Source organism: Oncorhynchus masou, chromosome 31 (assembly GCF_036934945.1).
Source record: "Oncorhynchus masou masou isolate Uvic2021 chromosome 31, UVic_Omas_1.1, whole genome shotgun sequence".
Lineage (NCBI taxonomy): Eukaryota > Metazoa > Chordata > Actinopteri > Salmoniformes > Salmonidae > Oncorhynchus > Oncorhynchus masou.
In genome coordinates this window covers 63,056,476-63,083,985 of record NC_088242.1, presented here as the reverse complement: position 1 = coordinate 63,083,985, position 27,510 = coordinate 63,056,476, and the positions used below count along the sequence as shown (strand labels likewise).

Below are 27,510 nucleotides of genomic sequence, written 5' to 3'. Positions count from 1 at the left end.
AGCCAGTGGGTTTGGCGACGAATATGTAGTGAGGGCCAGCCGACGAGAGCATACAGGTCACAGTGGTGGGTAGTATATGGGGCTTTGGTGACGAAACAGATGGCACTGTGATAGACTGCATCCAATTATCTGAGTAGAGTGTTGGAGGCTATTTTGTAAATGACGTCGCCAAAGTCAAGGATCGGTAGGATAGTCAGTTTTACGAGGGTATGTTTGGCAGCATAAAGAGCTGAACATTAGAGAAATTAAAATTAAATTTTCTGGCAACAGCTCTATTGGACATTCCTACATGCCATTTGCACGCTCCTGCAACTTGAGACATTGTGTTGTTACAAAACTGCACATTTTAAATCATCAAATTTTATTGGTCACATACACATTTACCAGATGTTATTGCAGGTGTAGCGAAATGCTTGTGTTCCTAGCTCCAATAGTGCGGTCATATCCAACAATTCACCACAATACACACATCTAAAAGTAAAATAATGGAATTAAGAAATCTATAAATATTAGGACGAGCAATGTCGGAGTGGCATTGACTAAAATACAGTACATATGAAATCAAATCAAATTTTGTCACATACACATGGTTAGCAGATGTTAATGCGAGTGTAGCGAAATGCTTGTGCTTCTAGTTCCGACAATGCAGTAATAACCAACAAGTAATCTAACTAACAATTCCAAAACTAATTTCTTATACACAGTGTAAGGGGATAAATAATATGTACATAAAGATATGAATGAGTGATGGTGCAGAGCAGCATAGGCAAGATACAGTAGATGGTATCGAGTACAGTATATACATATGAGATGAGTATGAAAACAATGTGGCATAGTTAAAGTGGCTAGTGATACATGTATTACATAAGGATGCAGTAGATGATAGAGTACAGTATATACGTATACATATGAGATGAATAATGTAGGGTATGTAAACATTATATTAGGTAGCATTGTTTAAAGTGGCTGGTGATATATTTTACATTTCCTATCAATTCCCATTATTAAAGTGGCTGGAGTTGAGTCAGTGTGTTGGCAGCAGCCACTCAATGTTAGTGGTTGCTGTTTAACAGTCTGATGGCCTTGAGATAGAAGCTGTTTTTCAGTCTCTCGGACCCAGCTTTGATGCACCTGTACTGACCTCGCCTTCTGGATGATAGCGGGGTGAACATGCAGTGGTTCGGGTGGGTGTTGTCCTTGATGATCTTTATGGCCTTCCTGTAACATCGGGTGGTGTAGGTGTCCTGGAGGGCATGTAGTTTGCCCCCGGTGATGCGTTGTTCAGACCTCACTACCCTCTGGAGATCCTTACGGTTGTGGGCGGAGCAGTTGCCGTACCAGGCGGTGATACAGCCCGCCAGGATGCTCTCGATTGTGCATCTGTAGAAGTTTGTGAGTGCTTTTGGTGACAAGCCGAATTTCTTCAGCCTCCTAAGGTTGAAGAGGCGCTGCTGCGCCTTCTTCACGATGCTGTCTGTGTGAGTGGACCAATTCAGTTTGTATGTGATGTGTATGCCGAGGAACTTAAAACTTCTTGTCCAGGTGGGTTAGGGCAGTGTGGTTGAGATTGCGTCGTCTGTGGACCTATTTGGGCGGTAAGCAAATTGGAGTGGGTCTAGGGTGTCAGGTAGGGTGGAGGTGATATGGTCCTTGACTCGTCTCTCAAAGCACTTCATGATGACGGAAGTGAGTGCTACGGGGCGGTAGTCGTTTAGCTCAGTTACCTTAGCTTTCTTGGGAACAGGAACAATGGTGGCCCTCTTGAAGCATGTGGGAACAGCAGACTGGTATAGGGATTGATTGAATATGTCCGTAAAAACACCAGCCAGCTGGTCTGCGCATGCTCTGAGGGCGCGGCTGGGGATGCCGTCTGGGCCTGCAGCCTTGCGAGGGTTAACACGTTTAAATGTTTTACTCACCTCAGCTGCAGTGAAGGAGAGACCGCATGTTTTCGTTGCAGGCCGTGTCAGTGGCACTATATTGTCCTCAAAGCGGGCAAAAAAGTTATTTAGTCTGCCTGGGAGCAAGACATCCTGGTCCGTGACTGGGCTGGTTTTCTTCTTGTAGTCCGTGATTGACTGTAGACCCTGCCACATACCTCGTGTCAGAGCCGTTGAATTGAGATTCTACTTTGTCTCTCTCTGTACTGACGCTTAGCTTGTTTGATAGCCTTGGAGGGAATAGCTGCACTGTTTGTATTCAGTCATGTTACCAGTCACCTTGCCCTGATTAAAAGCAGTGGTTCACGCTTTCAGTTTCACGCGAATGCTGCCATCAATCCACGGTTTCTGGTTAGGGAGTGTTTTAATCGTTGCTATGGGAACGACATCTTCAACACACGTTCTTATGAACTCGCACACCGAATCAGCGTATTTGTCAATGTAGTTGTCTGACGCAATACGAAACATGTCCCAGTCCACGTGATGGAAGCAGTCTTGGAGTGTGGAATCAGCTTGGTCGGACCAGCGTTGGACAGACCTCAGCGTGGGAGCTTCTTGTTTTAGTTTCTGTCTGTAGGCAGGGATCAGCAAAATGGAGTCGTGGTCAGCTTTTCCGAAAGGAGGGCGGGGCAGGGCCTTATATGCGTTGCGGAAGTTAGAATAACAATGATCCAAGGTTTTGCCAGCCCTGGTAGCGCAATCGATCTGCTGATACAATTTAGGGAGTCTTGTTTTCAGATTAGCCTTGTTAAAATCCCCAGCAACAATGAATGCAGCCTCAGGATGTATGGATTCCAGTTTGCAAAGAGTCAAATAAAGTTCGTTCAGAGCCTTCGATGTGTCTGCTTGGGGGGGAATATATACGGCTGTGATTATAATCAAAAAGAATTCTCTTGGTAGATAATGCGGTCTACATTTGATTGTGAGGAATTCTAAATCAGGTGAACAGAAGGATTTGAGTTCCTGTATGTTTCTGTGATCACACCATGTCTCCTTAGCCATAAGGCATTTCCCCCCCCGCCCCTTTTCTTACCAGAAAGGTGTTTGTTTCTGTCGGCGCGATGTGTGGAGAAACCCGCTGGCTGCACCGCCTCCGATAGCGTCTCTCCAGTGAGCCATGTTTCCATGAAGCAAAGAACGTTACAGTCTCTGATGTCCCTCTGGAATGCTACCCTTGCTCGGATTTCATCAACCTTGTTGTCAAGAGACTGGACATTGGCGAGAAGAATGCTAGGGAGTGGTGCACGATGTGCCCGTCTCTGGAGTCTGACCAGAAGACCGCCTCGTTTCCCTCTTTTACGAAGTCGTTTTTTTGGGTCGCCGGCTGGGATCCATTCCGTTGTCCTGGTTGAAAGGCAGAACACAGGATCCGCTTCGCGAAAGTCATATTCTTGGTCGTACTGATGGTGAGTTGACGCTGATCTTATATTCAGTAGTTCTTCTCGACTGTATGTAATGAAACCTAAGACGACCTGGGGTACTAATGTAAGAATTAACACGTAAAAAAACAAACTGCATAGTTTCCTAGGAACGCGAAGCGAGGCGGCCATCTCTGTCGGCGCCGGAAGTAAAGCTGTATGTAAACATCATTAAAATGACTAGTGTTCCATTATTTAAAGTGGCCAGTGATTCCATGTCTTTGTATATAGGACATCAGCCTCTAAAGTTTGAGTAACCGGGTGGTACCCGGCTAGTGATGGCTATTTAACTGTCTGATGGTCTTGAGATAGAAGCTGTTTTTCAGTCTCTCAGTCCCAGCTTTGATGCACCTGTACTGACATATGGTATAGAGTACAGTATATACATATGAGATGAGTAATGTAGGGTATGTAAACATTATATAAAGTGGCATTGTTTAAAGTGACTAGTGACACATTTATTACATCCAATTTGTAATTCTTAAAGTGGCTAGAGATTTGAGTCAGTATGTTGGCAGCAGCCACTCAATGTTAGTGATGGCTGTTTAAGTCTGATAGCCTTGAGATAGAAGCTGTTTTTCAGTCTCTCGGTCCCACCTTTGATGCACCTGTACTGACTTCGCCTTCTGGATGATAGCGGGGTGAACAGGCCATGGCTCGGGTGGTTAATGTCCTTGATGATCTTTTTGGTCTTCCTGTGACATCGGGTGCTGTAGGTGTCCTGGAGGGCAGGCAGTGTGCCCCTGGTTATGCGTTGGGCAGACCGCCCCACCCTCTGGAGATCCCTGCGGTTGCGGGCTATGCAGTTGCCGTATCAGGCTGTGATACAGCCCGACAGGATGCTCTCAACTGTGCATCTGTAAAAGTTTGAGGGTCTTAGGGGCCAAGCTAAATTTCTTCAGCCTCTTGAGGTTGAAGAGGCGCTGTTGCGCGTTCTTCACCACACTGCGTGGGTGGACCATTTCAAATCAAATCTTATGTCACATGCGCCGCATACAACTGGTGGTAGACCTTACAGTGAAATGCTTACTTACAAGCCTTTATCCAACAATGCTTTAAGATGTTAAGGAAAAAAAGTGTTAAGTAAAAAATAGAAAATAAAAGTAACAAATAGTTAAACAGCAGCAGTAGTATTTCAGATCGTTGGTGATGTGTATGCCGAGGAACTTTCCACCTTCTCCACTGCGTTCCCGTAAATGTGGATAGGGGCAACGAGCACATTTGGATTTTATCAATGGCAGCTTGAATGCACAGATATACCGTGATGAGATCTTGAGGCCCATTGTCATGCCATTCCTCTGCCTCCATCACCTCATGTTTCAGCATGATACACAATCTCATGTCGCTAGGATCTGTACACAATTCCTGGAACTCGATAATGTCAGTTCTTCCATGGCCTGCATACTTACCAGACATGTCACCCATTGAGCATGTTTGGGATGCTCTGGATCGATGTGTATGGCACTGTGTTCCAGGCAAATGGTCACACCAGATACTGAATGGTTTTCTGATCCACGCCACTACCTTTTAAGGTATATGTATTCCCAGTCATGAAATCCATAGATTAGGGCCGAATGAATTTATTTCAATTGACTGATTTCCTTATATCTAATCAAAGTTCATTTGTCACGTGCGCCGAATACAACCTTAGAGTGCAATGCTTACTTACAGGCTCTAACCAATAGTCCAAAAAAGGTATTAGGTGAACAATAGGTAGGTAAAGAAATAAAAAGACAGGCTATATACAGTAGCGAGGCTATAAAAGTAGCAAGGCTACATATAGACACCGGTAAGTCAGGCTGATTTGAGGTAGTGTATACATGTAGATATGGTTAAAGTGACTGCATATATGATGAGCAGAGAGGAGCAGAACAGTAAAAGAGGGGTTGGCGGCGGTGGGTATGAATGGTAACTCAGTCAAATCTTTTCAATTGTTTCATGTTTATTTTTGTTCAATTGGCTATTAAGGACTAAGCCAACAGACCGTAAAACAGTATTGTGAGCTGTCATATTATATGTCTACAGCAAATCAAAACTATTGTTAAAATTTTACAGCGGTTGGAGAGTATGAGACTATCTACAACTTGTCTGAGCTAAAATTCAATGTGTATCACCAGCCCTGACCTGATCAAAACCGTTGACGCTCCTGCCTCCATTTACTCTGCCTCAATTCACCCAGACAAAAACTTCTTTGTTGCAGATGGAGAGGATTATAATATCTTCAAATATAACTACAGCCCTGAAGAACTAGGTAAATCCAACTCCAAAGACTTTGAAATTGTTGCATTTCATATTTTTGTTCAGTTATATACAGTTGAAGTCGAAAGTTTACATACACTTTAGCCAAATACATTAACTCAAGTTTTTCACAATTCTTGACATTTAATCCTGGTAAAAATTCCCTGTCTTAGGTCAGATAGGATCACCACTTTATTTTAATGTGAATGGTCAAAATAATATTATTTATAGTATTTATTTCAGCTTTTATTTCTTTCATCACATTCCCAGTGGGTCAGAAGTTTACATACACTCAATTAGTATTTGATAGCATTGCCTTTAAATTGTTTACCTTGGGTCAAACATTGCAAGTGGCCATCCACAAGCTTACCACAATAAGTTGGGTGAATTTTGGCCCATTCCTCCTGACAGAGCTGTTGTAACTGAGTCATGTTGGTAGGCCTCCTTGCTCGCACACGCTTTTTCAGTTCTGCACACAAATGTTCTATAGGATTGAGGTCAGGGCTTTGTGATGGCCACTCCAATACCTTGACTTTGTTGTCCTTAAGCCATTTTACAACAACTTTGGAAGTATGCTTGGGGTCATTGTCCATGTGGAAGACCCATTTGCGACTAAGCTTTAACTTCCTGACTGATGTCTTGAAATGTTGCTTCAATATATCCACATAATTGTCCCTCCTCATGATGCTATCTATTTTTGTAGTGCAGCCGTCCCTAATGCAGCAAAGCACCCCCACAACATGATGCTGCCACCCCGGTGCTTCACGGTTAGGATGGTGTTTTTCGGCTTGCAAGCCTCCCCCTTTCTCCTCCAAACATAACGATGGTCCTTATGGCCAAACAGTTCTATTTTTGTTTCATCAGACCGGAGGACATTTCTACAAAAAGTACGATCTTTGTCCCCCTGTGCAGTTACAAATTGCAATCTGGCTTTTTTTATGGCAGTTTCAGAGCAGTGGCTTCTTCCTTGCTGAGCAGCCTTTCAGGTTCTGCTGATATAGATACTTTTGTACCCGTTTCCTCCAGCACCTTCACAAGGTCCTTTGCTGTTGTTCTGGGATTGATTTGCACTTTTCGCACAAAGGTACGTTCATCTCTAGGAGACAGAACGCGTCTCCTTCCTGAGCGGTATGACTGCTGCTTGATCCCATGGTGTTTATACTTGCGTACTATTGTTTGTACCGATGAACGTGGTACCTTCAGGCATTTGGAAATTGCTCCCAAGGATAAACCAGACTTGTGGAGGTCTACAATTTTTTTTTCTGAGGTCTTGGCTGATTTCTTTTGATTTTCCCATGATGTCAAAAAAAGAGGCACTGAGTTTGAAGGTAGGTCTTGAAATACATCCACAGGTACACCTCCAATTGACTCAAATTATGTCAATTAGCTATTCAGAAGCTTCTGAAGCCATAACATAATTTTCTGGAATTTTCCAAGCTGTTTAAAGGCACAGTCAACTTAGTGTATGTAAACTTCTGACCCATTAGAATTGTGATATAGTGACATCTGTCTAAACAATTGCTGGAAAAATTACTCGTGTCATGTACAAAGTAGATGTCCTAACCGACTTGCCAAAACTATAGTTTGTTAACAAGAAATCTGTGGAGTGGTAGAAAAACAAGTTAATGACTCCAACATAAGTCTATGTAAACTTCCAACTTCAAGTATATGTGTATATATAGATATACACACACAGCAAAAAAAAAGAAAGAAACATCCTCTCACTGTCAACTGCGTTGATTTTCAGCAAACTTAACATGTGGAAATATTTGTATGAACATAAGATTCAACAACTGAGACAAACCGAACAAGTTCCACAGACATGTGACCAACCGAAATGGAATAATGTGTCCCTGAACAAAGGGGAGGTCAAAATCAAAAGTAACAGTCCGTATCTGGTGTGGCCACCAACTGCATTAAGTACTGCGATGCATCTCCTTCATGGACTGCACCAGATTTGCTGTGAGATGTTACCCCACCCCACCAAGGCCATTGCAATTGCAATTTCCCGGACATTTCTGGGGGGAATGGCCCGAGCGCTCACCCTCCGATCCAACAGGTCCCAGACGTGCTCAATGGGATTGAGATCCGAGCTTTTCATTCAACAAGCACAGCACTTACACAAATTGATGATTGTTTTGTTAGACTTCAGTGCAGATTTTTACATTATCGATCATAGTCTGGTGCTGGCAAACTTGTGTGTTATGGCTTTACACCCCCTGCTATATTGTGGATAAAGAGTTCCCTATCTAACAGAAGGTAGAGGGTGTTCTTTAATGGAAGCCTCTCCAACAAAATCCTGGTAGAATCAGGAATTCCCCAAGGCAGCTGTCTAGGCCCATTACTTTATTCAATCTTTACTAATGAATTGCCACTGGCTTTGAGTAAAGCCAGAGTGTCTATGTATGCGGATGACTCAACACTACATGTCAGCTACTACAGCGACTGAAATGATTGCAACACTTAGAGTTGCAGTTAGTTTGAGTGGGTGGCAAGGAATAAGTTAGTCCTAAATATTACTAAATGTATTGTATTTGGAACAAATCCTTCGATAAATAATGTGGAAATTGAGCAAGTTGAGGTGACTAAACTGCTTGGAGTTACCCTGGATTGTGAACTGTCATGGTCAAAACATATTGATACAACAGTAGCTAAGATGGGGAGAAGTATGTCCATAGTAAGGCGCTGCTCCACCTTCTTGATAGCACTTTCAACAAAGCAGGTCCTAGTTTTGTCGCACCTGTACTACTGTTCAGTCAGATGCCACAAAGGACTCAGGAAAATTGCAATTGGTTCAAAACAGGGCAGCACGGCTGGCCCTTGGATGTACACAGGCTGTCAAGATACTTAACAATACTTGTTCCACCACATTTTCATCACTTCAAACTTTCCAAATGCCAGTTGTTTTTCGGTTACAGCTTATGAAGTATGCTTCACCTTCTCACTCCTGTCTCCATGGTCATGCTTCTCACCTACCTCTTATCATTCAGGGAACGCACTGTTGTAACTGGCAAACTGCATTTCCACTCTGTCTTTCCAGAGTGCGCACTGATGCTGTAACTAGCCAATTGGTTGTCTCTTCTCCAGTTATGTGCTGCATTCTGTTATGTGAATGATTGGCTGAGCCTTGGATACAGCCAGTATTGCTCCAAATGAGCATCACTCGTTCGCTTACAGCAGTGGGGGAGAGCAGACCATTGTCTGCACACAGGCTGGATGACAGAGGAGACACGCAACGATGCAGACCTCCAAATGGTCAAGGGCTACATCCGAAAAGGTTGGTTTCAGAGAATGGCGCAGCAACCCTACTTACTACAGGGTTACCACACAGCGAGAGCATATCTATCGGAGCTGGTTGGACTTGTGCTATATCAAGACAGGATTGTCGTTCTAGCTTCACAGAGAGAAGTTCTACTAGACACACAAGGTCACATGGGGCTGACAAAGTGCAGAGCTGTGGTGGCCGGGCATCAGCACCCACAGAATTAAAGGGAGCATACTTAAAGTAACGTAAAAGACAACAGATAAACAGACTGACCCTAGCCCCCCCCCTGGCATAGATACTGGAGGCTGAGACAAGGGGGGGGGCCTCCGACGATACACCCAGGCAGGGCCAACCAGGCCAGATATAACCCCACCCACTTTGCCAAAGCACAGCCCCCACACCACTGAGGTATATCCACAGACCACCAACTTACTACCCTGAGACAAGGCTGAGAGTAGCCCACGAAGATCTCCACCGCACGAGCCGGAGGTAGCGCAAAACCAGACAGGAAGATCATCTGACTCAACCCACTCAAGTGACATACCCCTCCTAGGGATGGCATGGAAGAGCACAAGTAAGGTCAGAGCCAGAGAATCCCAGTGGAGAGAGGGGAGCTGGCCAGGCAGAGAGAGAAAGGGCGGTTTGTCACTCCAGTGCCTTGCATTTCACCTTTGCACCCATGGGCCAGACTACACTCAATCATAAGACCTTCTGAAGAGATGAGTCTTCAATAAAGACAAAGGTTGAGACCGAGTCTGCATCTCTCATATGGATAGGCAAACCATTCCATAAAAATTGAGCTCTATAGGAGAAAGCCCTGCCTCCAGCTGTTTGCTTAGAAATTCTAGGGACAATAAGGGGGCCTGCGTCTTGTGACCGTAGCGTACGTGTAGGTATGTACAGCAGGACCAAATTGGAGAGATAGGTAGGAGCAAGCCCATGTAATGCTTTGTAGGTTGGCAGTAAAACATTGAAATCAGCCCTAGACTTAACAGAATGCCAGTGGAGAGAGGCTAGCACTGGAGTAATATGACACTTATCACACTTTTTGGTTTTAGTCAAGATTCTAGCAGCCGCGTTTAGCACTAACTGAAGTTTATTTAGTGCTTTAGCTGGAGACTAGTGGAATGCAGTAGTCTAATCTAGAAGTGACAAAAGCATGGATTAGCTTTTCTGCATAATTTAACAGAAAGTTTCTGATTTCTGAAATGTTACTTAGATGGAAAAAAGCTGTCCATTTTTTTTTTTGTTCGTCTTGATATGTTCGTCGAGAGATCAGGGTCCAGAGTAACGCAGAGGTCATTGTTTTTTTGATGACTACAACCATCAAGATTGTCAGATCCAACAGCAGATCTGTTTCTTGGGATCTAGAACTAGCATCTCTGTTTTGTCCGAGTTTAAAAGTAAAACATTTGCTGCCATCCACTTTGTCTGAAACAGGCTTCTAGGGTAGGCAATTTTAGGGCTTCACCATGTTTCATTGAAATGTACAGCTGTGTCGTCCGCATAGCAGTGAAAGTTTACATTGTGTTTTTGAATGACATCACCAAGAGGTAGAATATATTGTGAAAACTAGCCAGCAGGTCATCACCCGCCTCAAAGGTATGTTTGTATGATGCGGGATACCTACCGAGACCGTTTGCGACAACTCTACTCAGTTTGTCTGCACTGAATTCGAGTTCAGAAGGAAGTATAGTTTCTCTCATACCACCTCTCGTCCCCATTACCCCGCGCTACAGGAGCAAGCCCAGCACAACTCATGACAGGACATCTGATCAGAAAAGGGGAGATGTCTCCATCATGACATGCTCATCCTTGAAAAATGCCATAAGGACTGAAATAGACATACTGTACAGACAATTACCTGGGCTAAGTAAAATAAAATAAAAATTGATCTACTGCTCTGCTGACCAGCTAGCTAAAGTGTAGTCAGTGGCTAAGACAGAAAGGGGAAGGAAGAAGTTCAACACTTCAAGTCATTTCAATACAGCACATGGGTTCATCATGGATTGGGCACAGAAGGTCTCTGATCGCGCTGGTGAACGGTAGCGAAGTGTCACGAGAGATGACATGCAGGAGCTTCCTGCAAGAATTTGTAGTCATGCTGATGTCTTCTCTTGCTAATTAGCATTTCATTTTTGTAAATTGAGGCTACTATATTGATAATTACATGGTTATCAAAACCTCACGCCAAGGTAAGCCTACTAATGTACACAGTGAATTTTACCAGCACTTCAAATTAAGTATGTGAAAAATGTATGGTGGAAAAACGAATGGAACCATTTCCGTGTTTGACCGCTAGGTTTTATAGGTATTAGGAAGCATCCACTGTGGCAGACAAAATGGCACAGATATAAAGATGAGTCCTCCATCTCTTTGCTGCTCATTGGTAAGGTTGAGAAAATCGGACGTTGAGTGATGAGGAGCAACAGGACACTGGTCAGGTTTCCACTAGATAGCACAGCCACAAAGTCAAAATGGGCTATATCGTAAATATTAATGGGAACAAAAATGTGCTTTTTGGTCTTAATTTAAAACTGCAATATGTAACTTTTTGGGCTACCTGACCAAATTCACATATAAATGTGAGTTATTGAGCTGTCATTCTCATTGAAAGCAACAACTTACATTTATATGTGAATTTGGTCAGGTAGCCCAGAAAGTTACCTACTGTCCATGTGCATTATTTCTGCTTCCCGCTAAACAAAACTTATCTTTTACTTTTCGTTATGTACAATCTCTTTGCAGGTGCATGGCAACAGTTGAACAAGATGAAGGAAACCGCACACTGCTCTTGGTAGTATCACTGATATTTAATAAGCTTACGTAAACAACACTAACCACACGCCTAAACTTAAATTAAGACCGAACACCAAATATTTGTTTCCATTCATTTGTACTATATATCCCATTTAGGCTGTGGTAACTAGCGGAAACCCTGACCCGGGTACAAATTAACGTAAAGGCTGCGTAAACGTTGTATTGCGCGTACGTTTACAACAGTCAGGCGATGCAACGATGATCCAATGACACCGTTTGTAAGGTAACTGTAATATTCATGTGCTAAACATACTGAATTGTAATTGGATACATTTTACCGCCGTATCATACTGCGCTATGATTGGGTAAAACCACCCAGGTGTTGAGGTCATCTTCGGTTGATCATGGTATGAGACATGCCAGTTATAGCTAGCTAATAAAGAGCTATGTTTAAAAATATCCGGTCGTACTGCATTTCATTATTTTGTACAAAGCGTGCAAGACAGTAACTATACTCTGCTAATGTATGTTAAAAGCTAATTTATGTATTGCAGTTTGTTTGAACTTTATTGTAGGTCATTGTTTAGTTGTCTGTTGTGATCTACATAATATATTAAGAGTAGAGAGAAACGCATTGGCTAACTGTTGGCCACAACACCAACAGCTGTGTCTGGCCAAAAAAGTAAACTAAAAGCTAAGTTAGCCAACTAGCTAGCGTTTTATAAGTATGTGCACGTAAGGACAACCACAGCATAGGATGGCAACCGTGTGACTAGGCTAATTAATGCAGTGATAAAGCACCTTCTGTTTACACTTTGTTTTGAGTTCACCTTCTAGGCAACTATGTTAACGTAGTTGTGTTTCAGCACTGGACCATGGCTTATCCATTAAGGAGTGAAGTGGTCAGGCTGTATAAAAATGTAAGCATAACTTTGTCCCTTTCAATTTCTTCTTCGCGTGACCTTTTGTCTAAAGTATAACAGGACCTCCAGAAATCAAATGACCACTACTTTAAGATTAAGATAACTTTATTGGTAAATTGCTCACAAGGTCCAATCATAATTTAACATCACCTTTTAACTGAACCCCTCCGAAAGACAAGCACACATACAGACTGGGCGCCAGCAGTGTTGTGGGAGGTGGGGGGCAAGTGCCTTGCTCAAGGGTACATTGTCAGTCATTTTTGGTTGCTAGCTCACTTCCTGACAGATCTTCAGTCGGACCTCGGATTTGAACTGGCAACCTTCCGGTCGCTGGCTCACCTCTCACCGCTAGGCTACCTGCCCTAACGCACATTTTTTTTATTTTTAAATATACGTTTCTACCCCCTTCAATGGGTCACTGTTCTACTCCTCCAACAGCTCCTATACCTTGGATGGGAGTATCCCAAAGGTGCTGGCTACTTTAGGGATAGACTGAAGTCTGCATTTTTGAATAACAAAGATGTGAAAGACCCAGAGATGATCAAACAAATGATAGCCTGAGGGTAGTTTGTCATCAAGGAGTTGGAAGCACTTTACTACCTGAGGAAGTACAGAGCCATGAAAAAGCAGTACAATGAACCTGAGGAATGACTGGCCACACTTGACACCACTGCCTTGAAATGTGACAATAACCAAGTTATTGTGCCCTCTATGAAGATGTTTTATTAAGAAAGGTCTAAGAAGCCACCTGACGAGTCCATCAAACACCAGAACGATTGAAAGCCATATTAAAGTTCAATAGAAGCCATGACAGTGCATTCAGTGTACAACAGTATATGCGGTTTAATATGCTTTCCTAGTTCCAAGCATACTTGAAACAGTATACTGGCTTTTGTATTTTCCTTTTTATACAATATTTTACACAGCTCAACTTTGCCAAAACCACTATAAAACCACCTCAAATATTTATTTGAAACTGCTGGGAAAATATTTTGGGGATCTGAAAAAAACATTCAATGTGGAATGAGAATACTAAAACATAGCAGCGATCCTGAATTGCTTCATTCAAGTAGAGTAACTTAATGTTGGTGGAAAATTGAGGTTTTAATAAAAAATAAAAACATTTAAACTCTTATATGGTGATTGAACGTTATTGTAGGATGTCGATCTTCAGAGTATAAAATTAAACTTAAGTCTTAAAGTCTTGTAAACACCTTAACACATGAGAGGTTGTCGCGTTGTACGTCCGGTGAGGTCCAGGTCATGTTCCGTGGTCACTCGGGCTCAGTCACCACTGCACTCGGATATGTCAATTCGGCAGATAGGGCACGTGGAGTTTTCCTGCCAACAGCAAACAACCAGGTATTTTTTTCTAATAGATTTCATGTTGTTATCTTATAGTTTACCATTTACCTTGTACAAACTCAAGGTTCAATAGTTAATTTAATGACATTTTAAATGGCGAGAACACAAACTGTTGAGTAACTGCATTGTAACACAGTGCTGTCTAAATAGGTTGTGTTGGGGCCTGCTTATATTGCACCACAGAAAAAGTGTGTACCTTTAACCAGCGGTCGATGCATTGCATATGGTAGTTATGGAGGCATGGGAGCATCCTCAGCAGTTCCCCCTCTGTATAGTCCGAGAAACAGATCTGACACCTGTACACAGAGAAACATTATCACTGGAGAACACTAAGAGAATACACTCGTAGTAGTGTTGTCACTAAACCAGAATTTTGACTTCGATACTGTCTCATAAAACCCATGAATGACATTTATGACAGCACAAGCTCACAGTCAGTTGAGTTAGGTGAGGAAGAGATGTGACAGACGAAGGGGGACAGTATCTATAGACGTGACGGAGAGACGATTAAAGGTGCACTATGCATATATCGTTCTGCCATTTCCTAATTGCTAAAATTCAAATCATTCACCAAATTACAGTTTACCGTAATTGCTGGACTATTAAGCGCACCTGAATATAAACCGCACCCACTGAATTATAAAAAAAAATTATGTATTTTGTACATAAGCCGCACATGTCTATAAGCCACAGGTGCCTACCGGTACATTGAAACAAATGAACTTGGTCACTATCTTCCTCCTCCTGTGCACTGAAGTCATCTCCTTCGGTGTGTGAGTTGAATAGCTTCAGAATTGCTTCATCCAATGTTGGATCGTTTTCATCGTCGCTCTCGTCACTTTCATCCGGAGGCAAATACCCCGCTGAGCTCATGCTGCCCCTTCAACACGCAGCAGTCCAGCCTTTCGAAACCCGTTGATGATGGTGGATTTTTTGACAATGCTCCATGCTGTCAGGACCCACTGGCAGACTTGACCATAAGTTGCTCTTCGCATGCAGCCCGTTTTAGTGAAGGATTTCTCCCCACTTGTCATCCAAGCCTCCCACTGAACAAGGAGCACCACCTTAAAATGCACGATTTACACTGATGTCGAGTGGCTGCAAATACTTTGGGCCATCTGCTTTTCTTCCCTCTAAAAGCTTTTGTTGTCTTTTTGCACTGAGTCAGTTCCTCACGCTGCTGTTTCCAACGTTTTATCATCGACTCATTAAGGCCAAGCTCCCGTGCAGCAGCTCTATTTCCTTTTCCAACAGCCAGATCGATCGCCTTCAACTTGAAATCTGCATCATATGCATTTCTCTGTGTCTTTGCCATGATGAGGGTGACAAAATTACTACCGTAATCAGAATGATGGGAAGTTTGAGCGTGCTCGATTTACGTCACATGTGACGGTGCTCAGTTTGGCGGCATGAATCTTGTGAAAGCGGGAAAAATCCATAAATTAGCCGTGTCATTGTATAAACCGCGAGGTTCAAAGCGTGGGAATAAAGTAGCGGCATATAGTCCGGAAATTACGGTATATGACAAAGCAAGCATAGTGTAGACAGTACCATCTAAACCGCTGTGAAATATACTGTATGTAATATATAGTGCCTTCGGAAAATATTCAGACCCCTTCACTTTTTGTTACGTTACAGCTTTATTCTAAAATGTATTAAATTGTTTTATTTCCTCATCAATCTACACACAAGGCCACAGGAAGGACAAAAAGATCAAGGACATCAACCACCCGAGCCACATCCTGTTCACCCCGCTATCATACAGAAGGTGAGGTCAGTGCATCAAAGCTGGGACTGAGAGACTGAAACAGCTTCTATCTCAAGGCCATCAGACTGTTAAATGGCCATCACTAGCCGGCTACCACCCGCGTTACTCAATCCTGCACCATATATAAAACATTGAATCGCTGGCCACTTTAAAAATGGAACACGAGTCACTTTAATAAATGTTTACACACTGCTTTACTCATCTTATACTTATACTGTATTTTATTCCACTGTATTTTAGTCAATGCCACACCAACATCATCCTAATATTATATCTGCACAGCTATTTTCAGGTCTCTACAGAGATGTTCAAACAGGTTCAAGTCCAGCTCTGGCTAGGCCACTCAAGGACATTCAGAGACTTGTCCCGAAGCCACTCCTGCGTTGTCTTGGCTGTGTGCTTGGGATCGTTGTCCTGTTGGAAGGTGAACCATTTTACCCCAGGCTGAGGTCCTGAGCAGGTTTTCATCAAGGATCTCTGTACTTTGCTCGGTTCATCTTTCCCTCAATCCTGACTAGTCTTCTAGTCCATGCCGCTGAAATACATCCCCACAGCATGATGCTGCCACCATGCTTCACCGTAGTGATGCCAGGTTTCTTCCAGATGTGATGCTTGGCATTCAGGCGTTCCAAGTGGGATGACGCTCCAAGCAGGCTGTCATGTACCTTTTACTGAGGAGTGGCTTCTTTCTGGGAACTCTACCATAAAGGCCTGATTGGTGGAGTGCTGCAGAGATGGTTTTCCTTTTGAAAGGTTCTCCCATCTTCACAGAGGAACTCTGGAGCTCTGTCAGAGTGACCATCGGGTTCTTGGTCACCTCCTTGACCAAGGCCTTTCTCCCCTGATTGGCCAGGCAGCCAGCTCTTGGAAGAGTCTTGATGGTTCCAGACTTCTTCCATTTAAGAATGATGGAGGCCACTGTGTTCTTGGACCTTCAACACTGCAGAAATGTTTTGGTACCCTTCCCCAGATCTGTGCCTCGACACAATCCTGCCTCTGAGCTCAACGGATAATTCCTTCGACCTCATGGCTTGGTTTTTGCTCTGACATACCCTGTCAACTGTGGGACCTTATATAGACAGGTGTGCGTCTTTCCAAATCATGTCCAATCAATTGTTTTTCGCACAGGTGGACTCCAAGTTGTAGAAAAATCAAGGATGATCAATGGAAACAAGATGCACCTGAGCTCAATTTCAAGTCTCATGGCAAAGGGTCTGAATACCTAGGTAAATAAGGTATGTTTATTTTTAATACATTTGCAAACATTTCTAAAAATAAATATGTTTTTGCTTTGTCATTATGGGGTATTGTGTGTAGATGAGGATTTATTTAATACATTTTAGAATTAGGCTGTAAAGTAACAGTGGAAAAAGTATAGGGGTCTGAATACTTTCCAAATGCACTGTATACACACACATTTTGCATGTGTTATTGCAGTGGCAGAGAAATGCTTGTTTCTAGCGCCACGCGACCAATAAAATGTCATTTGTATTCCTATTAACTTCCAGGTTAGTGAGAGTGGCTTTATCGCAATGCTAAGTCATACCGGCCAACTTACTGCCTGCTTGAACGGCAATAACTCAGATAAACATGAAATTACCCTGGGAATCGATGGAGAGCTCAGATGCACAAAAGAAATATAACATTCAAAATGGGTGAATCTTTCATTTCTGTGCAGCATGAGTGGGGAGCTAACATGTTGCAGCCCAGACTTCCAGTGCTCTAGCAAAAAGTGGAGGGGGCAAAAGGCATGAACTTTGCACTCGTTGTTTATGTAGTAATGAAAAAGTTCCGAAGTATATAGTACTACACTAATCTGAAGCGTGCTGATATTCTGAGCAAGTAAATTGATGTATTTTAATTAGAACTGGTGAACTGCACTGCATCATCTTTATTGGAAACTATGATGAGTTTAATCAATGTGTCACTACTTTGGCTGGAACAATATCCTGTGCTCAGACAGCCCCATCTTACATTATGGAAAAGGTACTCGTTTGTGACTTACTGTGTCTTTCCTGCACTATGTGCTGGGTCGTAGGTTTTCGTAGGCAGCCTCTCAATCTCTCTTTCACTCAGGGTTTTCTTGGCCACAACAGCACCCTGGCCCTCCTCAAAGGCCAGTAGAGCCTGAGAGATCAAAACAGAGCATTTTTTTACCTTTATTTAACTAGGCAAGTCAGTTAAGAACAAATTCTTATTTTCAATGACGGCCTAGGAACAGTGGGTTAACTGCCTGTTCAGGGGCAGAACGATAGATTTGTACCTTGTCAGCTCGGGGTTTGAACTTGTAACCTTCCGGTTACTAGCCCAACGCTCTAACCACTAGGCTACCCTGCCGCCCCATACACACATGAACCGAAACTCACATTATTAAGACAATGGGGTTACTAGGGATGCAAGACATAAATCAATGCAAGAAAAATGCTGGAAAACCTATGTAAGAGTTTGACTGCAAAACAGAAGGTGTGATGCCTACATGGAGAGGACAGAAGCTTAGTTTGTTTCACAAATGGACCCAGGCAAGTTGTACCTCATAGTTGTCTCCCTGACTGTCATCAAAGAGGGACGAGACCACATGACGGGGGTTTCTGCGACGAGGAGTGCGAGATCGGCCTCTTCCTCTGCGCCTTCCCATCAACTCTGAATGATTCAACACACACTTAACACACACACACCACAGCAACAAAACCATTTTCTAACTAAGTAGTGCATCAAGCATACCAGTAAATTTCACACTACTGTGGTTGTTGTTCAGTAACATACCTTCCTCTAATCCCGCGACGAGAGGCGAAAACGCTGCATAGTTCACTGCTGAGGGCCAGGGCGACATCCAGTTCATCCCTAAATGAGGATCATACTGGAGGGGGACAGAACAATAATCCGACCAGTTCACACAGCAGAGCAATTCAAAATAATAACAGTGGAATCCCCATTCAGTGCCACATTGAGTGTGGACATAATACTCACCGGGTAGTTGTGGTGGGGTCTGTTGGGCGCCATGGCTTCCTGCTGTCTCCTTTGTTCCTGCTGCAGTTGCTCCTCTCGGTCAAACTGTTCCTACAGAGAGAGAAAAAAATCCATCACACATGCTAATCAGGAGACTGACAGTTTTATGTGAAAGTCATTCATTCAGTTTCAATCCTGAATGTACTGATTAAGATTGAATTAGCCTGAAGTAGAGAACCCAACAGTGTGTTGTCGACCAGTGTTGACTTAAAGCAAGCTTGTTTTAAAAAGATAAGTGGTACCCTTTGAGTTATCCCTACCTGAAGACTGCGCGCAAATGCCTCATCTTCCTTCAACTGCACTGCGCGAACCACAGCCTCTACAATGACATCATCATCGTTGTCACTGATGACCACCTCGTCATATTTGGGCGACATTGCTTCGGCTGTTGAGATAAGAGTAGTCAGAGGGTCCAGAGACACACCAAGGATAAGCTTATGGTTCTGCTGTTGTCTGTGAATTCTGTTCGAGTCAGGTTGGTCAATGTGTAGTGAGTCACTTAAAAGTGACCGAGAATCTACTCTGCAGTTAACTTTTAGGTAGGTCTACATAGTGTATATCGGGCCCGTAACATTTCGAAGTAGCGTTCTGTCAAAGAGCTAAACTTCTTTTCGCCTTAGTATGTGTGTCATCTTCTTACCCGTAGAGAAAGGAACCTCCCAGACAGCAACATGACTCTCTTTCTCTGTGCCTGGCAGGAATGACACGGAGTCTGTGGTGAGGTTTGTTGGGGCTCGGGCAAATGTGGAGGCGGACTTGGTAGAGGCTGCTCTTTTACAGGTTCTCTTCCTGCCTCTGTTGTAACTAAGGAGCCCAGGTTCCACTGTGGATTCTGCCACAGGAGTCTGAGACGATGTGTTTCTGCAAAATCCTTCCCCGGCTGTCACTTCCTGCGAGGCAGGGGGCGCACCAAGGGAGGATGAGGGTGGTGATGATGAATAAGAACATGGCATAGAGGAAGGGAGAGGAGGTTCCAGCCAGGTCACCAGAGAAGAGTCTGTTGTCATGAGAGATGAAGCAGCAACAAAACCACTGGTTGCCCACGAGGTGCCCGGTTTGGCTTCACCTCTCATGCTGGTGGCTGGCATGGACAGCTTTTTGCGTTTTGACATCTGATGAGAGGTGGGGGTCATGATGAGCGATTTGTCCTCTCGACTGGGAGGTGGGCTGAGAGAAACCTACAAAAAAAAGGGCAAGGTCAGGCTGTGGCGACATTCAGCGACTCAACTTTACATTTCTGTTGCAAGACTTGAGATGTCACACTTGGATTTTATAGTAAATTGTTGCCTTCAGAATGTATTCAACTTACCGATCCAAAGTTTTCAAACCTATTGTACCGCCGCCTCCGTCTGAGGTACTGAGGGCTGCACAAGCAGAATGAGAACATTTTGAGGAATATAGCTCTACACATTAGTCTTGCTTCATAAGGTACACTGACAGAAACAGGATCTTTATTGCACCGATGGTAGTAAGTGTTCCTAGTAAATACAGGACCATAATATGCAAAGCAGCAGTGTACCTGGGCGTCTCAAGGATGATGACAGGGGGCTCGTTGAGGGTGCCAAATTCACTGAGATCACCAAAGAGCAGGTCTTGCTCATCCCGTAGGCATGCCTGATTCAGGGGTCCCGTGGTGTCTAGTTCCTCCAAGTCCTGAAGTGGACTGCTGGGCTCCAAGTTCTCCAGTGTTCTGTCCATGTCTACGAAGATGGAGCTACTAGCTTGTGTATGGTCCATACACTGTCAAAGCTGCAATGTGCAAACCAACACACATTCACACCATTTTATGTGGTGAATGACAAAGTTAGTGCAGTCTACGTTTTCATAATCAAGCAGTCTTAATGAGGTTTGCTACTGTATATTATTAATCCTAAATTACATAAGGTGTCCCTGGAGAAGTTACTAGCTGGGTAGTCCAGTTAATCACTTAATTGGTATATACAGCCTGAAACTAATGGCTGCAAAATTGTGTAATTGTTCCTTACAAGCCAGAATATTGAAGATTTTTTTAAACATTTAAACGTACTCTACCGATTGTCTGTGCAGTTTGTACTTCAGCTGCTCAGATTTGAGACAAAATATTCACAGGAAAGTATTGTTAGGTATATGGTTTGGTTCTGCACCTAGGTTAAAAAAAATGTATACTGGATATTTGGTTCCATCATCAATCGCTATTGAACCAAGTATGCCATGACAATTGAATATTCTGAATTAGGGGAAGGAGGAGAACAATCCACACCTTTTTGTTAGAATTGTTTTGGGAAGACAGAAAATTAAATTAAAATGAAATAAAATTCACACAAAAAGGTGTTGATTGTTCTCCATCCGCCTGGTTTAGAATATACCATTTTCATGACCATTGCATGCTTGGTTCAATAGCTATCGAAGAGAAAAAAAAATACTGCCAAATGACTTAAATGTAAATGTATAATGGTTCTCTAAAAAGTTGGGTAAACAATATTTTCCTTTGGATATCTTGTCTCAAATTTTAAGCAGCTGAAGGACAAACCACATAGACAACAGGTATAGTACATTTAAATGTAATTTGAGTCAACATTCTGGCTTGTAAGGAACATTTACACAATTTTGCAGGCATTAGTTTCAAGCTACATTTCCTTTAGAAAGTATTTACACCCTCTACTTTTTCCACATTTAATTTTTTTAGATTTTATTTTTTAGATTTTATAAACAATACAAAACACACACACGATTACATCCTAGAAAACATCACACCTGCCCAGACCCACTAGCCCCCATCCCTATCACTTTCTACCACATGGCCTGAAACCGCACAGTTGTTTGTCTCCATCGCCAAGATAATAAAGCTTTTGATCTTTCCATTGCGTGAACGACGGAGGGTTGGCTGATTTCCAGTTTGAGAATACTTTTAAGTTTTATAATTGATGAGAAGAGTATAGTTCAACCCGTCGGGTAACTCACTGCAACCTTATGTCATGCCTTAAAATATACAAACAGACACATTAAAAACAAACTTATATTGTAATACCCCCCCCCCCTTTTGTTTTACATTCCCAGAAGGCATGAATTACTAAATCAATAGTAGTTATACACTTCAGACGACTGCCATTGTGCTGTAGAACTTGCGAATTGTCTCTTGTATAATAAATTCTATACAAACTAATCTTTTTAGTTTTGTTCCAAAGTTCCCTCTATTTGGTGCCAATACCAGTTATTTTTTTAATCTCGATTCCAATAGTTTATTTTATTTTTAAGAGATTATCAGTATTATAGGATCTCTGCAAGGTTTTATAGCTTACCTTTAATATGAATATCCTTTTCTGACTCAAATAGGATTCCCTCAAGATTGCTCGGATGTCAAAAAGATTTCAAATAAACATTTTGAGTTAAAACTTAACTTACTTAAAGGCTGAATTTTAAGTAGATTAAATTGAGATTATGTCACTGGCCTAGACACACAATAACCCATAATGTCAAAGTGGAATTATGTTTTTAGAAACTGTACTAAAATTATTTTTTAAATGAAAAGCTGAAATGTCTTGAGTCAAAGTATTCAACACCTTTGTTATGGCAAGCCTAAATAAGTTTGAGTAAACATTTGCTTAACAAGTCACATAATAAGATGCAATGATAGTGTTTAAAACCTCTACAGGATTGGTGTCCTCCCCCGCGGGACGGTTGAGCTAACGTGCACTAATGTGATTAGCATGACTTAAGTGACAAGAACATTTCCCAGGACATAGACATGTCTTATATGGGCAGAAAGCTTAAATTCTTGTTAATCTAACTGCACTGTACAATTTAGAGTAGCTATTGCAGTGAAATATTAGAATGCTATTGTTTGAGGAGAGTGCACAGTTATGTCCTTATATGTATCTATAAAACAATTAGGCACATTTGGGCAGACTTGATAAAACATTTTGAACAGTAATGCAATGGTTCATTGGAGCAGTGTAAAAACGTTGCACATACACTGCTGCCAAAATCTAAATTGTGCCAAGATTCCAAAGTCATACCATGGCCTTTCTCTTGCATTTCAAAGATGAAAAAAATAAAACGCATGTTTTTTCTTTGTATTATCTTTTACCAGATATGTGTTATTCTCCTACATTAATTTCACAGTTCCAAACACTTCAAAGTGTTTCCTTTCAAATGGTATCAAGAATATGCATATCCTTGCTAGCTTTGGGTATTTCATTTTAGGCGAAAATTGAAAAAGGGTCCGGTCCTTAAGAGGTTTTTAACATGATAGAGAGAGATAGAGAGATATATATACACACAGTTGAAGTCGTAAGTTTACATACACTTAGGTTGGAGTCATTAAAACTCTCAACCACTTCACACATTTTTTGTTGACAAACTATAGTTTTGGCAAGTCGGTTGTTTACAGACAGATTATTTAAATTATTATTCACGGTATCACAATTCCAGTGGGTCAGAAGTTTGCATACACCAAGTTGACTGTGCCTTTAAACAGCTTGGAAAATTCCAGAAAATGGTGTCATGGATTTAGAAGCTTCTGATAGGCTAATTGACATTTGAGTCAATTGGAGGTGTACCTGTGGATGTATTTCAAGGCATACCTTCAAACTTAGTGCCTCTTTGCTTGACATCATGGGAAAAGCAAAATAAATCAGCCAAGACCTGAGAAAAACATTGTAGACCTCCACAAGTCTGGTTCATCCCTGGGAGAAATTTCCAAACACCTGAAGGTACCACGTTCACCTGTACAAATAATAGTATGCAAGTACAAACACCATGGGACCACGCAGTTGTCAGACCGCTCAGGAAAAATGTGTTCTGTCTCCTAGAGATGAACGTACTTTGGTGCGAAAAGTGCAAATCAATCCCAGAACAGCAACAAAGGACCTTGTGAAGATGCTGGAGGAAACAGGTACAAAAGTATCTATATCCACAGTAAAACAAGTCCAATATCGACATAACCTGAAAGGCCGCTCAGCAAGGAAGAAGCCACTGCTCCAAAACCACCATAAAAAAGCCAGACTACGGTTTGCAACTGCATGGGGACAAAGATCGTACTTTTTGGAGAAATGTCCTCTGGTCTGATGAAACAAAAATAGAACTGTTTGGCCATAATGACCATCGTTATGTTTGGAGGAATAAGGGGGAGGCTTGCAAGCCGAAGAACACAAACCCAACCGTGAAGCACAGGGGTGGCAGAATCATGTTGTGGGGGTGCTTTGCTGCAGGAGGGACTGGTGCACTTCACAAAATAGATTACATCATGAGGTCGGAAAAGTATATGGATATATTGAAGCAACATCTCAAGACATTAGTCAGGAAGTTAAAGCTTGGTCGCAAATGGGTCTTCCAAATGGACAATGACACCAAGCATTCTTCCAAAGTTGTGGCAAAATGGCTTAAGGACAACAAAGTCAAGGTATTGGAGTGGCCATCACAAAGCCCTGACCTCAATCCTATAGAACATTTGTGGGCAGAACTCAAAAAGCGTGTACGAGCAAGGAGGCCTACAAACCTTACTCGGTTACACTAGCTCTGTAAGGAGGCATGGGCCAAAATTCACCCAACTTATTGGGGGAAGCTTGTGGAAGGCTACCCGAAACAATTGACCCAAGTTAAAACATTTAAAGACAATGCTACCAAATACTAATTGAGTGTATGTCATCTTCTGACCTGGGAATGTGATGAAAGAAATAAAAGCTGAAATAAATACCTCTAATATTATACTGCCATTTCACATTCTTAAAATAAAGTGGTGATCGTAACGACCTAAGACAGGGAATTTTTACTAGGATTAAATGTCAGGAATTGTGAAAAACTGAGTTAATATGTATTTGGCTAAGGTGTATGTAAATTTCCGATTTCAACTGTGTGTGTGGTGTATGTATACACATATATAGTATGGGAAAACTTTGATTCCTCATGAAACCCAGACAACAACAAAAAATACCATGATTTTTGGAGGAAGGATTGTTGACATTTGAATCTTTAATTGAGAAATAATTTATCTAAGTTGACATACTTATGACATTTTGGCCTTCCCACAGCCACCTTTAAGACTCCATAATGTTTCATCTGCAGATGCTTTACCATTTGCTCTTTTTATTTCAATAAAAATTTCAATAAATTAATATTGAAAAATAAACAATTTTTTTGGATTTGTCTATTTTTGTTTTATACATTTTTGAATATGATATACTCTACAAGCATATTCAAGTTCTAGAGTGGATCTATGCTAGATTTAAAGTCATGGCACAATTTGTGGAGAGAAAATGGAATCTAGGCAATGTAACCAATCACAGCCTTCCTTTTACTTGTATCACTGCACATCCTGCAAATGGGTTACCACATTCATTGTTGGTAATGCTGACAAATTGGATCATAACTCTAAAAGTAGCAGACAGCCAACTCTGGAACATTGATATGTCCATTTAATATATTATGTTCAACAATACATTGAAACATTTGCCAAATCAAAGTGTGTGTTTTCAATATTCATGTTTTATATTCTTCAATATTCATAAATTAACGTAAAAAAGTTACTGAAATCTAAATACTACGCATTACAGAGCAAGTGGTAAAGCTTCATATGACACCAATGTTTGCTGTGTAGCACCTACAGATTAAACAATATGATGTCTTAAAGGAGGCCTGGGTAAGGCCAAAATTTAATAAATATGCCAACTTTGAGAAATTATGCTTTCAAATAAAAAATTTAAATATACAGTTCCTTCAGAAAGTATTCACACCCCTTGACTTTTTCCACATTGTTGTTGTTTACAGCCCAAATTTAAAAAAAATATTAAATCAAGATTTTTGGTTGTCACTGGCCTACTCCAGAATGTCAAAGTGGATTATGATTTTCTCTCAGTTTTTTACAAATTAATTAAAAATTAAAAGCTGAAATGTCTTCAGTCAATAAGTATTTAACCCCTTTCTTAGGGCAAGCCTAAATAAGTTAATGAGTAAAAATGTGCTTAACAAATGACATAAGTTGCATGGACACACTGCACAGATCATTGTATGTGTGGGGTAAAGAGATGAGGAAGTCATTCAAAAATCATATTAATTTAATGACTACCTCATCTCTGTACCCCACACATGTAATTATCTGTAAGATCCCTCAATCGAGCAGTGAATTTCAAACACAAAGACCAGGGATGGTTTTGAAATGCCTCGCAAAGGGCACCTATTGGTAGATGGGTAAAAAAAAAGCACACATTGAATATCCCTTTGAGCATGGTGAAGTTAATTATAGATCAATATTGTAGTTATTCCACAATACTAACCTAAATGACAATGTTAAAAGGAAGCCTGTATAGAAAAACATGTATCCTGTTTGCAATAAGGCACTAAAGTAAAACTGAAAAAAATGTGGCAAAGAAATTAACTTTATGTCCTGAATACAAAGCGTTAAGTTTTGGGCAAATCCACCACAACACATCACTGAGTACCACCCTTCATATTTTCCAGCATGGTGGTGGCTTCATCATGTTATGTGTGTGCTTGTCATCGGCAAGGACTAGGGAGTTTTTTTAGAATAAAAAAATAAACAGAATAGAACAAAGCACAGGCAAAATCCTAGAGGAAAACCGGGTTCAGTCTGCGTTCCAACAGACACTGGGAGACAAATCCACCTTTCAGCAGGACAATAACCTAAAAACACAAGGCCAAATATACACTGGAGTTGCTTAGAAAAGGTGTGCAAAGCTCTTAGACTTACCCAGAAAAACTCACAGCTGTAAACACTGCCAAACACTGCCAAAGGTGTTGACTAAGGGGGTCGAATACTTAAAGAATTAAGCTATATTAGTGTTATTTTTTTATTTCTTTTTTAATACAAATGTTAGAATTTTTCTTCCTCTTTGACATTGCAGAGTACTTCGTGTTGAACATTGGACAAAAACATGACAATTAAATATATTTTAATCCCACCTTGTAACACATTGAGAAACTCTAGGGGTGTGAATACTCTGTACTGTATATACCAATTAATTGTGTATTACAGCCTGATTAAATAAGACTACTAGCTAGGCAGCTTACTTAAAAGATAACTAGGTTAGATAACTACCTGTATTTGACCAAGGAATTAGAATAGTTCTATAGGATACCCATTTATTTGACTCTGAAATGACTAGTTTGACGGCATAAGGATATGACTCATTCGCTTCATGATTGAAATATTGTGGGAACGTAACGTCTTAACGTTACATAAACATATCAATGAGTGTACCTAGCTAAATATTCCCTATGAGGTGTGAACCTGTAAACATTAGCTAATTTACTGGCAAGTATGTACTGCACTCTGTTGGTATGCGTTGGCTAGCTAACTGTGCCTGTGGCTACCCGGTTGTATGCTAGCTAACGACTGTTGACTGATCTAATATAAATACAACAAAACTAATACTTTCACATAGATCACACCTTACTTCGTGATTACGATTCAATTGGTCCTTGTTCTCGAGAGCCCTCTTGTTAATCCATCTCACAAAATACAACGACTAAACATTCCAGCTAGCTAACCAGCTGCTAGTTTCCTTTCTCTTCCAGCGCCAAAACCACAACATTCTGTTTTATTTCCGTTTGTGACGTGTAATGACCTGTGTTCACTTCCGACATCACTTCATAAAAAAATAACTATCAGAAGTGGTTTTGAAGAGACCATAATATCAAAGATAATGACAACTCTGTGGTAATATGAAAACTGTGGTTAAATTCTCCCGTACTTAATATGTCAATTCAAATACCAGTAACCGCCATCACTTGCAAATACGATGTTGATTTATTTAATTAATAATTTTGTATATACATTATCACTAACGCCATTATCAAGGTACATACATAAATATTAAAATTCAATTAACCC

The 27,510-nt window shown here is 41.4% G+C and overlaps 1 protein-coding gene across 2 annotated transcripts; it reads right to left on the bottom strand.

The window, feature by feature from the left end:
* Positions 1-12,631: 12,631 nt before the first annotated feature.
* si:ch211-59o9.10 (uncharacterized protein LOC561841 homolog) lies at positions 12,632-27,242 on the bottom strand. Of its 2 annotated transcripts, none has more exons than XM_064951638.1 (11): positions 27,069-27,242; positions 20,203-20,432; positions 19,993-20,047; positions 19,324-19,861; positions 18,944-19,068; positions 18,645-18,734; positions 18,441-18,534; positions 18,208-18,317; positions 17,683-17,804; positions 14,106-14,205; positions 12,632-13,885 (listed from the first exon to the last, which is right to left on the bottom strand). In XM_064951638.1, the coding sequence occupies exons 2-11, from the start codon at positions 20,418-20,420 to the stop codon at positions 13,829-13,831; spliced, it is 1,509 nt and encodes a 502-aa protein (XP_064807710.1). In that variant the 5' UTR covers positions 20,421-20,432; positions 27,069-27,242; the 3' UTR covers positions 12,632-13,828. The 2 variants fall into 2 exon arrangements, with proteins under 2 accessions (XP_064807710.1, XP_064807709.1); XM_064951637.1 differs by having other exon boundaries at positions 27,074-27,242.
* Between the last annotated feature and the right edge of the window lie 268 nt (positions 27,243-27,510).

Excerpts from the sequence above, each read along its gene's own strand:
- si:ch211-59o9.10 (XM_064951638.1), bottom strand. The coding sequence starts at position 20,420 with ATGGACCATACACAAGCTAGTAGCTCCATCTTCGTAGACATGGACAGA. Across the intron at positions 19,069-19,323 it reads GGAGGTTCCTTTCTCTACGG|CCGAAGCAATGTCGCCCAAA; the intron begins GTAAGAAGATGA and ends TTATCTCAACAG. Across the intron at positions 18,535-18,644 it reads GACCCCACCACAACTACCCG|TATGATCCTCATTTAGGGAT; the intron begins GTGAGTATTATG and ends GTCCCCCTCCAG.